The sequence below is a fragment of the Leiobunum rupestre genome, chromosome 5 (genome assembly GCF_980474605.1).
Source record: "Leiobunum rupestre chromosome 5, qqLeiRupe1.1.hap1, whole genome shotgun sequence".
In the NCBI taxonomy this organism is placed as follows: Eukaryota; Metazoa; Arthropoda; class Arachnida; order Opiliones; family Sclerosomatidae; genus Leiobunum; species Leiobunum rupestre.
Genome location: NC_143388.1, coordinates 60,070,343 through 60,084,175, shown reverse-complemented (window position 1 = coordinate 60,084,175; position 13,833 = coordinate 60,070,343). Strand labels below are relative to the sequence as shown.

The 13,833-nt window shown below is 36.9% G+C and overlaps 2 protein-coding genes across 2 annotated transcripts; both read left to right on the top strand.

The window, feature by feature from the left end:
- The first annotated feature begins 300 nt into the window (after positions 1–300).
- LOC149945480 (nose resistant to fluoxetine protein 6-like) lies at positions 301–9,795 on the top strand. The gene is made up of 10 exons (XM_090176575.1): positions 301–601; positions 4,657–4,901; positions 6,732–6,846; positions 6,912–6,999; positions 7,628–7,728; positions 8,019–8,195; positions 8,270–8,363; positions 8,425–8,514; positions 9,478–9,643; positions 9,712–9,795. The coding sequence occupies exons 1-10, from the start codon at positions 301–303 to the stop codon at positions 9,793–9,795; spliced, it is 1,461 nt and encodes a 486-aa protein (XP_090032701.1).
- A 964-nt stretch (positions 9,796–10,759) lies between these two features.
- Positions 10,760–13,481, top strand: LOC149945479 (O-acyltransferase like protein-like). The gene is made up of 4 exons (XM_090176573.1): positions 10,760–10,801; positions 12,123–12,309; positions 12,656–12,798; positions 13,266–13,481. The coding sequence occupies exons 2-4, from the start codon at positions 12,252–12,254 to the stop codon at positions 13,479–13,481; spliced, it is 417 nt and encodes a 138-aa protein (XP_090032699.1). The 5' UTR covers positions 10,760–10,801; positions 12,123–12,251.
- The last annotated feature ends 352 nt before the right edge of the window (positions 13,482–13,833 follow it).

Sequence of the window (13,833 nt, the reverse complement as noted above, 5' to 3'; positions counted from 1 at the left end):
TCCTTCTAAATAAACACTCATTATTCATTTACTCGAAGCTAGTTAACTTTAAATTTATTTCGAAAAATATCCTCCTACGATAATATCTAACAGCAAAGAGATTTAATAGCCAACAATAGAAATTTTGTGGCGAGATACAAAGGAAACTACCAATCGGGAAATAGCGAACTGAAACGTCACAAGGTTACCTTTTTATCATCAAATTAAGTAACTCTCTTTAGTGTTGAAAGTTCTAAAAATATAGAAAATTTCTGTCCATTACTGGAAAGGCCTTCGTATAAGGTGGAATAATTTTATACTATGAAAAGAATAAGACTGTTCACCGTCTTTTGTTTGGGGATCACCGTGTGCTTGGTCTCCATCAATGGCGAAAGATTCAGCGTTATTCCCAATCCTAAAACAGAAGTGTCCGAGGAAGTGGCTTACCGGAAACTATTGAAAATGGAAAGCAATATGAAAGCCAGCGTTGAATCGCTAATTAAGAAGATGTTGCCAATACTCTTACAGCAAACCTCTGATGTGGAATTGAGCGTAAATTGCATGGCTTCACTGCTCAAGACACTAGCGGCGCTCAAACAATTAAAACTGTGGGCTGCGCAACGTAAGAAAACTCTAAACTCTTTTTAATCCCATTGCTTAAAGGGAAACAGAATAATTTGAACATTTTTGACTGAATATTAGGTAGCTTCCTCCCCTTCCGTACCTCGTGATAGCAGATCCCACTAATCATAATTTGGAATTTTTTAAGCCCTATTTCCGAAATTCAAACTATTCGTTGACTCCTAAAACGATTATCAATCTGATTGTGAAGTTCACACATTCACCGAGTTTGAATTTGGTGTGCAAATAACAGGTAGCGATAATTTTTGACTGAAACCAAGCCCTATTGAAATTTTAAACAGTTAAATTTCGGCGAAATATTGACAATTCTTAAATTGGAACACAAAATTTGCTATTATAAACATTCGCTTCGATTCTGATGGAATTTATTTTGAAAAGCCTGGTAGTCATTCCGCTAATAAAAATAAATAAATGAGTACCTGAAGTATAGGGTTTGGTTTATTTATGCGAAGTTTAAAACCACTTTAAAATACAGTATCTAATTAGATATAAAATGTTGATAATTGGGCTAAACTAATCATGACTGAAACGAGTCTACATGTAGATGGTATTGCAGCCCAGGACTATTCATACGAACCAACATATTTTCGATTATTTTTGAGCACAGTTTTCGACTTTCGGACTTTGATTAGCAAAACACATTGCATTTTCATTCAACTGTTTCACGAAAAGTGGTCGAAACTTCGTTTCCTAACCGGCGAAAATTACTCAAACAATACCTTTTCTACTAAAAATACGACAATTTATATAAATATAGGTATTTTACATTAATATTACCATTTAGTTTTGTGTGCTGACCAACCACATTTTCCAAAAATGTGGACTCGTTTGAATAGGTCTTACCCGAGGTGGTTGTCACCGATTTTGTTGAAACTCGGGGGATAAGTAGACCTTATGGTAGTATGAAAATTTCCAAAAGGGAAAAGTTGCAGTGGGCTTTTGTTTTCCTATGGCAACTGAAAATGTTTTTGACTTCACCATTTAAAAAAGCATGGGATTTTCTCGGTTACCCAAATTTTGTTAAAATTTTATCAAAATTGATCAATTTTACCCAAAATCCTTGATAAATTTTACCCAACATAGGTCAAATTTATCTTTTTGGGTAAGTTTTGAAAATATATATATTTTTTATTTTTTTAAGTAAGTTCCCTGTGAAACTTTAGAAAATCCCATGCTTTTTTAAATGGACATTTTCGGTTGCCATGGGAAAACTAAAGCCCATTGCAACTTTTCCCTTTGGCAATTTTCATACTACCATAAGGTCTACCTAACCCCCGAGTTTCAACAAAATCGGTGATAACCACGTCGGGTAGTCTCCTTGATAAGGTTCCACTTCTAGGGTAGCCATGGAGAAGAAACACTTAGTCGAAAAGTTCTAGCTTGTTTCATCTCACACCGCAATGGCAACTAGACAGTTAATCAAACTTTTGATAAGTTATTATTTTTCTGGCACCTCATAGGATAAAAAGAGTACATATAGTGGTTTTAATTGAAATGCGCTTAAGCCTTGTATAACTACGGCACAATCGGAGCGAATACACAAGAAAGAGGTAAATCTTCCATATATGTGCTTAGACTATATTCACATCAATACAAAAGGGGCGCTTTATTATTGTTCAAACATATTTGGTCATCGTGTACCCTTATTTACGAAATATTTAGTTATAACTTCCTAAGACGAATTTCACAATGGGCCCAGTCTATGCTATTGTCTATGGTATGATAAATGGTAAAGGGTAATAAAATTATAAGTAGTTAAACAAAATTGGAGAGTTTGAATAATTCAATATTCCTTTTTGTACGAAACATAATAGTCAGATCTCGAGGTCTTTTCTTTTGGGGAAAATTTTAATTTTAATTTTAATATTTTTTCCTCAATTTGCAAAAGGTCCCATCAAAATAACGGAAACTTACCCATTGGATATAATCATAATGCAAATGGTATGCGGAGTTAACAGATTAATTTTACCATAAGTAGATAATAAAAATCTGATCAGAGAAGTATTCATCTCCCTATCCTGATAGGAACTAAGGAAATAACATTATCAGGATAGGGAGATGGAACTAAGGAAATAACATTATCAGGATAGGGAGATGGAACTAAGGAAATAACATTATCAGGAAAGGGAGATGGAACTAAGGAAATAACATTATCAGGCTAGGGAGATGGAACTAAGGAAATAACATTATCAGGAAAGGGAGATGGAACTAAGGAAATAACATTATCAGGATAGGGAGATGGAACTAAGGAAATAACATTATCAGGATAGGGAGACGAAACTAAGGAAATAACATTATAAGGCTAGGGAGACGGAACTAAGGAAATAACATTATCAGGATAGGGAGATAGAACTAAGAAAATAACATTATCAGGATAGGGAGATGGAACTAAGGAAATAACATTATCAGGCTAGGGAGATGGAACTAAGGAAATAACATTATCGGGATAGGGAGATAGTACTAAGAAAATAACATTATCAGGATAGGGAGATGTAACTAAGGAAATAACATTATCAGGATAGGGAGATAGAACTAAGAAAATAACATTATCAGGATAGGGAGATGGAACTAAGGAAATAACATTATCAGGCTAGGGAGATGGAACTAAGGAAATAACATTATCGGGATAGGGAGATAGTACTAAGAAAATAACATTATCAGGATAGGGAGATGTAACTAAGGAAATAACATTATCGGGATAGGGAGATAGTACTAAGAAAATAACATTATCAGGATAGGGAGATGTAACTAAGGAAATAACATTATCGGGATAGGGAGACAGTACTAAGAAAATAACATTATCAGGATAGGGAGATGGAACTAAGGAAATAACATTATCGGGATAGGGAGATAGTACTAAGAAAATAACATTATCAGGATAGGGAGATGAAACTAAGGAAATAACATTATCGGGATAGGGAGATGGGACTAAGGAAATAACATTATCGGGATAGGGAGATAGTACTAAGAAAATAACATTATCAGGATAGGGAGATGGAACTAAGGAAATAACATTATCAGGATAGGGAGATGGAACTAAGGAAATAACATTATCAGGATAGGGAGATGGAACTAAGGAAATAACATTATCAGGATAGGGAGATGGAACTAAGGAAATAACATTATCAGGCTAGGGAGATGTAACTAAAGAAATAACATTATCAGGATAGGGAGATGGAACTAAGGAAATAACATTATAAGGCTAGGGAGACGGAACTAAGGAAATAACATTATCAGGATAGGGAGATAGAACTAAGAAAATAACACTATCAGGCTAGGGAGATGGAACTATGGAAATAACATTATCAGGCTAGGGAGATGGAACTAAGGAAATAACATTATCGGGATAGGGAGATAGGTACTAAGGAAAAAACATTATTAGGATAGGGATATGTGTACTAAGGAAATAAATTTATATCCCTATCATAAATTTTAGAAAAGGGTTCATTTTCATTAAAACGCCTGTATTCGAATTCGTGTTTTTGTAATGATGATGTGTACTGCGTGTTTGTGTTGTGACGTGTGTGGATGTTGGTTTGTGTTTTGTATGTACCAGGTTTCTTCTCTCCAACTTCAATTTTTTGACCTTTGGGACGGACCAAGCGCTAAAACATCCCAACATACAAATGGCTGGGTTTCCACCGAATGATTACGGTATACGTCTTATTATCAACTTGCTATAGCATCGTGCTGAATTTAAACCCGAGCCCACCTGCATGACAAGCGGGCGTTCTACCATAGAAACACAGCTTATTACGCTGAAACGATATTTAGAAAAACAGCTTTGGCGAAAATCCGTTTTCCTTTACTCTTTTAGTAACGTCAACATATTCTATAATATTTTTAATATTTATAAATTAAATTAAAACTAATTTTTTAAATTTAAAATACGGTCGTGGTCAGGAATCGAACCCGATTAAAATTTGAGCAGGCGGACTGTTTACCGCTGAACCATTGACTTTCGTGTCACTGTACTGAAAATTAAAATATGAAAGGAAAACTCTTACGAGGAGAGGTATATGCATTTTCCAACAGTGCTTGACGCAACGGGGAAACCCGGAGCTGGCATATTGTCGGGTACCGCCAACGAGTTGGGATCCTACCATCAGTGTTTGAGAGTGGTCATTCCTCAAGGAAGTTCCGCCGTGAAAGGACAAAGACCGGCCGAAACTGGACAGTACTGCATAATCACGATGCGACCTCCGCTACCCCCCAAGCCCAGACCAATTATAGCCTTCACCCCTGTTTTCAAACACGTCAACGCTACGTTCGAAACTGAGGTAACTAACCGTAACCTTTTCTTCTTTTTATAATTGATAGTTAATAATAATAATAATCAACTAGGATAATACCCATGGCACCCTCCCCCCCCCCAAGTCATCTAGCGACTTTTATTGCCATAAAAGTAATGTAGAACACTAATATAAAACAAATGAAACGCTTTTACATTTAAAGCAAGTGTTGGCTCGACGTGAAGTAGCTCTTTTTTCAACAGATGTCGCTAGCGTCTAATTAAAACAAGATACTAAAGCTACATTTGGACCCAAAAAGCGGGACATAGAAGTACCCTTCGCGTTGATTGGCTTTTTTCCAAATTTGTCAATGTAATTTATATGGGATATATAATTAATTAGGTTAAAATTCACTAAGTAGAGTATAAGTGGTATAATTATAATACTCTACAATGGTTCTCTGACGACGTTATCATTTAGCTATTTTTAATTTTAACTTTCTTTGCCATTAATAGATGCCACTAGTATAGTCGTTTTTCGAGAATCGGATAGAATCCTAGCCACCATAATGCAGGTGGCAATGATGGAGCCGACAGTTGCTTTAAGGGATTATATCATGATTTGAAAATTATGGGTATATATGATGAAACTAATTTATATTCCGATCCTTATTTCACAATCACTCAAACCTCCATCCGGTACGCTACGATTGGATTACAGGCTGTTGCATTATTTTGCAGAAATTTCATTGAACGCATCATCTTCGACTAAGCCAGGAGAACGCTCGCGTTTCTCTCTCCACTTGCTTAAGAGGTTTTCCCCGAGATATTCGGTTTCTCCTTCCATAAAAACTCGTTGAGGTTAACGGTAGTAGTTAGGGTATAGAGCTGTTGACTCGCGTGGCATGCAGGGCTTGCCGTCACCCTCCTACGCCTTGTAGCCTGGCCACCTGTATTAATGACTTTAAAAGCCGCTTGATGACTTAGGTCTAAGGTGGTGCCTTGGGTATTAGCCTAGCTGAATATTATTATTATTTCTTAAACCACCATGGAACGACAGACTTTATACACTCTTTAAGACCATTGACAAGAAAACTACACTCATTTACGGTCGAATATAATCGAATTTGATCTAATGGTATTTAGCGCCTTCTCTCCTTTTTGTTTTTTTACTATTAATAACGAAAATGGATTAGACTGGATACTAGAGGTCATTTACAAAGTTTGGTTTTGCCGCTTGACGTACGCTTTCGATTGACCTTTTCCGCCGCCATTGCTATGAGTTCAGTGGAAGCTGATTCATTCAAAGGCAATTTTGCTAAGCAACTCACTATCCAAACTTGTGAAACTCAAAATCACGTACGCAATCTTTACAAATGTCAAACCCTAGGACACTAGACACTTTGGAAAGGTTTCGAAAGATAAAATTGAACACTTTCGGTGTCAACTGTATTAATAGCCATACGATAAATACATTCGATCAAGGACGTATCCAGGATTTGATTTCAGGGGGGGTTTTGAGGGAAAATTTCAAGGGGGGAGTGCTGACGGAAGTTTCACTGATTTTTATTAGGCACCCCCCCCCCGGTCATCAGCATTTCGGGGGGTTTGAACCCCCAAAACCCCCCCTTAAATACGCCCTTGCATTCGATAACAAAATTTTACAATTTGATCTTTCCAAAGGGGCTAGTGTGAACACGGCTATAATGTCATGGCGGCCATTATGGCGGCCATTTCAAAGAAAGGCTTAGCTACGACGTATTCCTACGACACTACGAGCCAGAACCAAAAATACTTATGTCCTTTTTGTAATATCCATAAGACGGCTTTGATAAAGGCTACAATGCTTAATATTGACTATTTTGGCGTATATTTTTAGTTAATGACTGAATTTTCCGATATGTTATTCGCCATGTATGAAAATCCGATAAAATACGGAGTTTGTTTACCGTCGACGTGTACCAGAGACGACTTGACTCAAATGCTCGGGTTTTGTAAGAAATATATGTGATTTATAAGCCTAAAGGTACGCGGGAAAATCGATTATTTTGTTTTACAGTGGAAAGTGAACTTGGGATGAACGCCGAAGTGGAGAGCTGCGAAGTGCCAGAACCATTCCACATGACTAATTTACAGATTATCATTTCGTACGAAAAATTTATCTGTTAAGTATCATAAAGTATGTGGTATCATTTGATCAAACTTAGTTGTCCGGATCGCGGTAGCGGTACTATTGGGTGTGGTGGGAGGGTGCGGAGTGCCCCAGGTGTGACCCTCAGTAATGCCATTGATCAACAGAGTTGTAAATATTTTTTTTGAATCGGAGACCCATTAAATTATGTCATTTGACAGAAAACCCTTCCGAAAATTCCTCTCTCCAAAGTTCAAATTGGGCTCCAATGTTTGAATAAAATTCGGTTTGGATCAAATTGGAATAAAGTGCAATTTCATATATTGTAGTTGGATCAAACTTAATACATTTTATATCGTAATTTTCATTCGAAAACTCGATCTGCCGAAATCTGGGTATAAATTCTGAATCAAATTTGATCCTTCAGTTTCGTAAGGTTATGTAGTTTTAAAATTTGGAAAAATACCATTAAATAAATAGATGGCGCCACGTCACAGGGACCTCATTGATTTACTTAACGTGTAAATGAGCATGTGGCGTGAGGCTTTACCAAGTTAACAAGAGCCCTTATTGAATTTTGAAAAATGATACTTACTATTTCAAAATACCCTTGGAAATTGTTTCATTGTAATTCGTCAATTTAGAGCGCTACTTTTAAGTTGCGTAATGATTTGCCTGGTAGCAACCGTCATTTCGGAATTTCACCAACACAGTCTTGGGGCGGATAAAGGTCACGAAGATAATGGTAAAGCTATGGCGATTACACGTAGTCCACGGTCGCACGACAGCTAAAATCCATTATCTAGTGAGTTCTAAAAAATATGATCATCAGTTGTTAAAGTTTCTTACCAATTCGTGAAATCTGGTATTCATGACATCTTTTGTGATAAGACTACTACTTTGAACCAACTAACACTGAAATTGTTTTTAATAACTAGTTTTAAACTCAATATTGCACCGATTGAGCTGGTCTTGTGACCGTGGCCGCAGATACTTATAACTAAAAAATTTGAAAATCATCTTCCCCATTTCCAGAAAGCTACATACACCAAATTCTGCAATCTTTTTCAATAGTGAAAAATTTTCGGAAACTAATGAAAACTAAACCAGTCGCGAAACGTTCTCTGGACTGCATGAATGGTATCAGATATTTATCTACCACGTGGGTTATCCTGGGACACGGATATATGAACTTTAACCAAATCATGTTGAGTAAGAACGCCAACACCAGCCAATACTGACAAAAACAAACAAACTACTAACTACAAAACTGCTTTAATTAACAGGGGAAGCGATTAATATTAAAACAATGAGAAAGGACTTCTTCCTATCGGCCATAACGGGGGCTTTCATATCTGTCGAATCATTTCTCTTTATTACGTAAGTTTGATTGTTAAGCCTTGTCCAACGACAATCTCTATAATATTGCAGCGTATAACAGGGGCGTTTTACTCTCGTTCAACATGGTGACGTACTTCGACAAAACACGATCTTACAAACCCGTTATAAACGTCTTACGTCGGATTTGGAGGTAAGTAAAGGTCTATTTTCAAAGGCCAACAAATAGGCCCAACTTTGTTGGACAACACGCAAATAGATGGATATCTTGTTGAACAACTTTTGGAAAAGGTCGTTATAAATTTGAAATTTGCATTATAATCTTATCGACTGAGCTCAAATGTGTTCAAATATTAATATTAATGTCGAAATATTTTGTATTAGTAATTCGCGGTTAACGTGCGAAATCGAGGAAAACTTCGTTCAGTGTCTGAATAATTAGCTCGGTAGCACCAGTACCTTTTTATGGATAGGGCAGGGCAGTTGCCTATTCCTGGCGTATAACGAAGTGCAAGCTATTCGTCAGAGCCATAGTCTGCTCCTGGTGCGGGGCAGGGCTAAATCGGGGTCTCGTCACGCAATCTAACGACTGCTAGTGTAACTAAATTGGTTTTAAGGCTTAAATTATGGTACACTACGATGCGCCATCTATTGAATATTAAAAGTATAACATAGTACAGTGGCGTAACTAGGAACTCCGGGCCCCCCCCCGCGAAAAACGACTCGGGGGCCCTTTTAAATAGCACCAATTTTAATCATAAACTTTTGGGGGCCCCCCGCGCCGCGGGGTCTGCGGGAGCGCTATTTACGCCACTGATATAGTATTTACCTTATTGTTTACATATTACGATATTATTACAAATAATTAAGAAGATGAACTGATTATATTAGAACCATATTTCCTCTATATAATTTATGTTATGTTGTCTAAGTTACCAGTGTAGATGGCGCCAAATAGCGCAAATAGTTTTTTTCCCGACCTAAGGCTGACGAAAGAGTAGCGCAAAATACCGAGAGAGCTCTGACCTTTTCAAAAAAGTGATACTGGTGGAACATTCTGTTGGACAAGAAAGTTTGGCTCATATGAATGGAACCTTTCGCAATTTATAATTTGCATTTTCTTCCACAAACTCAATAACGAAATCTTTCTATTGAGGTTTCTACCAACAATGGTGGTAATGACTGGTGTGGTGTTTCTACTTCCACTCTTAACGTCGGGACCCGATTACAAGGAATCAATGGAAGACATGACAGAAATTTGCCAACAGAAATGGTGGACCAATCTCGTCTTTGTCAGTAATTTCGTACCATTTCATAAACAGGTAAATTTCACACATTGTTCAGTTACGTGAAACGAGAACCGATTGTTATTGCGTCGCCCTTCATATAGTGTCTTACACATCTCTGGTACATTTCGGTGGATATGCAACTTTTTCTGCTCAGCATCGTGTATTTCTTAATTTTGTTCAGGTAATTAAGGTTCATTCTAAGTGTACCCCGAACTCAAAGATACAAAAACCGTGCTTAGGAATTCTTTCTGTGGAAAGGTGTTTCTGGGTCTAACTACTTTAGTATCGGTCATTTCGAGTGGACTCGTGACTTACATCATGGAGTACCCGCCTACCGTACTAATAAACACGATGGATATGAGGTTAGTTTCTACCTTCTAATTGACAGATCTGCAAGTACGTTAAGTTCTCAATCAGATAATCTTAATAGAGAAGTACCTATCAACAGTTAATGTGATTATTTGCATGACCACATTACTATTATCAAGTTCCATTTTAGGTCTTTATGATTGGATTAAAATATTTATGGCATTTGGTAAAATAAAAGAGTAGATTAATCACTAATGTGACTTTCTAAGACTAATTATTTATATTATTATCATAAGTAACATAATACCTAGAAGTATTGACACTTGCTTTTGTTTTAAATCTAAGTTCCTGACGGAACTTTTTTTCGACACCGACATTCTCGCTAAGCTCCGACTTGTACTCGCACTCGAACTGAGTAGCACGTTATCGTCCATATAAAGACACTAGGGGAAGCAGAGAACTAACTCTGAAAATCACTTCGGTGCTAATTTTTCCTTAATGACCTACTTATTGTTAATATGTTACTTATTTTATTATTATTAACATCGTCTCGCGAAGATAAATATTTGCACCTAGTACTTTTATATTCTGAACCGTGATTCCGGGTGTTATAAAGCGGTTTCACACCTTTTCAACTTTTCCATAGATACTTCTTTCGTAAGAGATATTTAACGTACTTCTGATTTTAGTTCCTATATATTCGTGAAAATTATTGTAAAAATTATAATCCTATAATAGTTTTGCTTATTTTTCCCCCACAGTTTTATTGTAGAATTCTACAGTAACGTATACGTCCTGCCATACGTCCATTTGGGAATTTACAGTGTGGGTTTATTTCTGGGAACATTTCTGGCTAGGAATAAAAACACCTCAATTTCCAAGGTACGAATATTCAAAAGGATAAGTTTCAAGGCAAATGAGGTCAAATACCAATAATGTAGGCTAACAGATATAAGTGACCCTAACGATAGCCACTGTTTTCACGATTTCCGGAAGTAATTCTAAAGAGAGAGAGCCTAGGTCTTGGACAAATAATTATTAATGAAGTTCTTTAGCAAGAGTGAAAACTCTTCTTCCTATCCCTCTATCGGGGAAAATAGGCGTAACAGCGTAATAGCCGCTTTTTACGATAGTTTTGCAGATGCGCAGAGTGAGTTAAGCATTTTTTAGTCAGGTGAGGGATCGGAAGAAGTGTGGTTTATGTTTCATATTAATAATATTAATATTAATAGCCCGTTATATAAAATCCGAGCAAAACAGGTCAAACATTTCGCAAAGACTATTTGAGCCAGATTGTGGGACTAGCAACTCTCTTTATTTTTTGTTTTCAAAACATTAGCTTATTTTCCGTCTTGGTGTGGGCCAGACATATTATATTTTTGGAGGTATTTCTAGCCATTTTCTTTTCGAAACTGACCACAGGTTTGTCAGATAAATAATTCTATCCTCGTCGAAAATCTGTCCAAACTTGCACACCCCTCGTTCTGGAAAGGTAGCAAGCACTCTTAGCTGATTTTAGAGAACGGTCTATTAGTACCAGCATGGAGAAAAGTGGTTTCTACACTTTAAGGGCGATGCCGCCGCCGCCGTATTCCACATAACTATCCACGAATTAGGCTTAGAAAGGCCAGGGATATTCCAATCGAAAGGATATATCATGCTCTCGGTAGCCCGTTATAAAGTTTGGAGATTGGGGGCCCAAAAGTTGGTAATTTATCCATTTTAGTTATTTTTTACGATATTCAACTTCCATTCTACATACTTTTTTATATTAGAACCGGCTGGTTGAAAATTATATTTTTAGTTAGTACTGATCATTTTTTAACTATGTTTTTGGTTGCATTAAGAAATTGTAATTTTAAGTATTTCCGGGTAACTCAAAAAATTCGGTTCGTCTAAAAATAAATTTAAATGAACGTGTTCGCGTTTAGCTACCTTATTTCCAAAACCAGGTAACTCGAAAAATTAATTTTCTATAAAATTCCTCTTGGGTTTATTAAGTTAATGTACAAGATAATTGAACAAAATTTCAAATTTAAATTTAATATTTAAAATATATTTAATACATCGCGGGGATTGTGTGTACTTAAATGTCCGTGACATCTTTTTTTTCTGGGAATCACTAGGCGAATAGGGTGGTGCCAACATATTCTGCTAACTTGAATGCCTTCTTACTAATACCACTTCGTGTTAATTGCTTTAGACTAAAGCCATAATTGGATGGATATTGGCTGTGTGTATCGGTATTACAGTGGTGTACGCGGCTTATCCATGGAACAACAACGTCCCATACTCAAATGTGGAAGCCTTGATTTTCTCGTCGACACAGAGGATGGTTTGGGGACTCTGTCTGGCTTGGGTGGTTTACACCTGCTTCGTCGGCAAAGGAGGTCAGACCTGGTTCAATAACAATTAAAACAAGTGGCTGCTCTTGAGTAGTACCTTGAGGGTGTGTTCAACCTAGTGTATTAGATCAGATTGGTTAAGATTTCCAAAGCGCCCTATTAGTATCTAAAATTTCACACGTTCTGCGTCGTATGACCGAGGCTTAGTGTAAAAATTTAGTTTAGCATGAGCAAACACCTATATTATTTTAACAACGGAGATTGTAGTCTACGATAGATGGCGATATTTAAGGGAGTTTTTTCAATGTAATACGGAAAAGCATCCAAGGGGATTTCTTGGAAGTCGCCACTTGCTTTAAAAGCTAATGACGGAACCGACTGAGTTTTCTAGGATACGTGAACAGCCTATTATCGTGGCCCGGATTCCAGCCTTTAGTCAAAATCACATACGCCTTGTACTTGGTTCACCTTCCGATCTATCTGGTCTACAAGGCATCCAGACTCGGAAACCAAGACATCTCGCACAGCGCCATAGTAAGTACCCGTACCTTCAAACTGTTGGCAAAGTTTTAAAAAGAATGCATCCATGTGCCCAAGAATATAGGATAACTAAGGATTAGCCTTTGATAAACTTAGCTACTGTTCCCATTTCTCATTGGTCATAAATCCTCTAGCAATCCAAAAGACCTTTGTAAACTAATTTAAACTAAGCTTAACCTAAGCTTAACAGTAATTTAACCTAACCCTAAACGTCACCTAACCCTAACCTAACTTTAACCTAAGCCGAAGCTCTAACCTAATTTAACCGAAATTAATAAAAATAGCAAAAATAAATTACTCCAAGCGATTTGCATATACCCCGCAAAAGAAACAATATAACTTAATCCGCGGCTAATGAAAATAGTCGCTTAATTTGTAGCGAAAGTTCATCTGCTTTTTAATTTCCAAACAGTTGTGTTAAGGTTTACATTTAAGTTGTGATAACAATTGGGTGTTTCCAGGTGTACAACTGCTTCGGCACATTGGTGACGAGTCATATCTTGGCTGTGTTTCTGAGGCTCTTCTACGAGGCACCTTGCATCGAATTGGAACGCGTGTTTTGCTCCTGGTTGAACAACGCCCAGGGGGACAGCCAACCCAAAGAGTTAGATACAATTAAAGAGACACCAAACAATCAACTAAATGAAGAAAACGGGGCTTTTAAAATAAATTTTTAAATTAAAAACATGGAATTTTAATTGTAAAAGGCATAAATTTTAAATTATCATACTATAGATAAATGCCATTCTCCAGGGCAACTAAGAATCTGTAACGTAAGCTGTACACAAAGTGACGTAATTCCGCGTTTCCAATTTTTTTCTTCAAAAGGTGGCGCTAGTAGTCGACGGTTAAGTTGTTAGTGCCGGTTTTGGAGAGGATAAATGTCCTGGAGAATATATAATTTGTCCATGTTCATAATATCGATGTAGCAACATTAGTTTTTATCGGCTACACAAATCCCTTTCTAGAAGGGTCGGTGCTATGTCAATCGAAAGAAAAAATTATGCCCTCGGTAGCTTGTTACGAGTG

What these genes read in the sequence shown, in the direction of transcription:
- LOC149945479 (XM_090176573.1), top strand. Translation starts at nt 12,252, where the DNA reads ATGGTTTGGGGACTCTGTCTGGCTTGGGTGGTTTACACCTGCTTCGTC. An exon ending in CTGCTTCGTCGGCAAAGGAG is followed by an intron (nt 12,310 to 12,655) that starts GTCAGACCTGGT and finishes TGAGTTTTCTAG; the next exon opens with GATACGTGAACAGCCTATTA. An exon ending in ACATCTCGCACAGCGCCATA is followed by an intron (nt 12,799 to 13,265) that starts GTAAGTACCCGT and finishes GGGTGTTTCCAG; the next exon opens with GTGTACAACTGCTTCGGCAC.
- LOC149945480 (XM_090176575.1), top strand. Translation starts at nt 301, where the DNA reads ATGAAAAGAATAAGACTGTTCACCGTCTTTTGTTTGGGGATCACCGTG. An exon ending in GAATCATTTCTCTTTATTAC is followed by an intron (nt 8,364 to 8,424) that starts GTAAGTTTGATT and finishes AGCGTATAACAG; the next exon opens with GGGCGTTTTACTCTCGTTCA. An exon ending in TCGTACCATTTCATAAACAG is followed by an intron (nt 9,644 to 9,711) that starts GTAAATTTCACA and finishes CCCTTCATATAG; the next exon opens with TGTCTTACACATCTCTGGTA.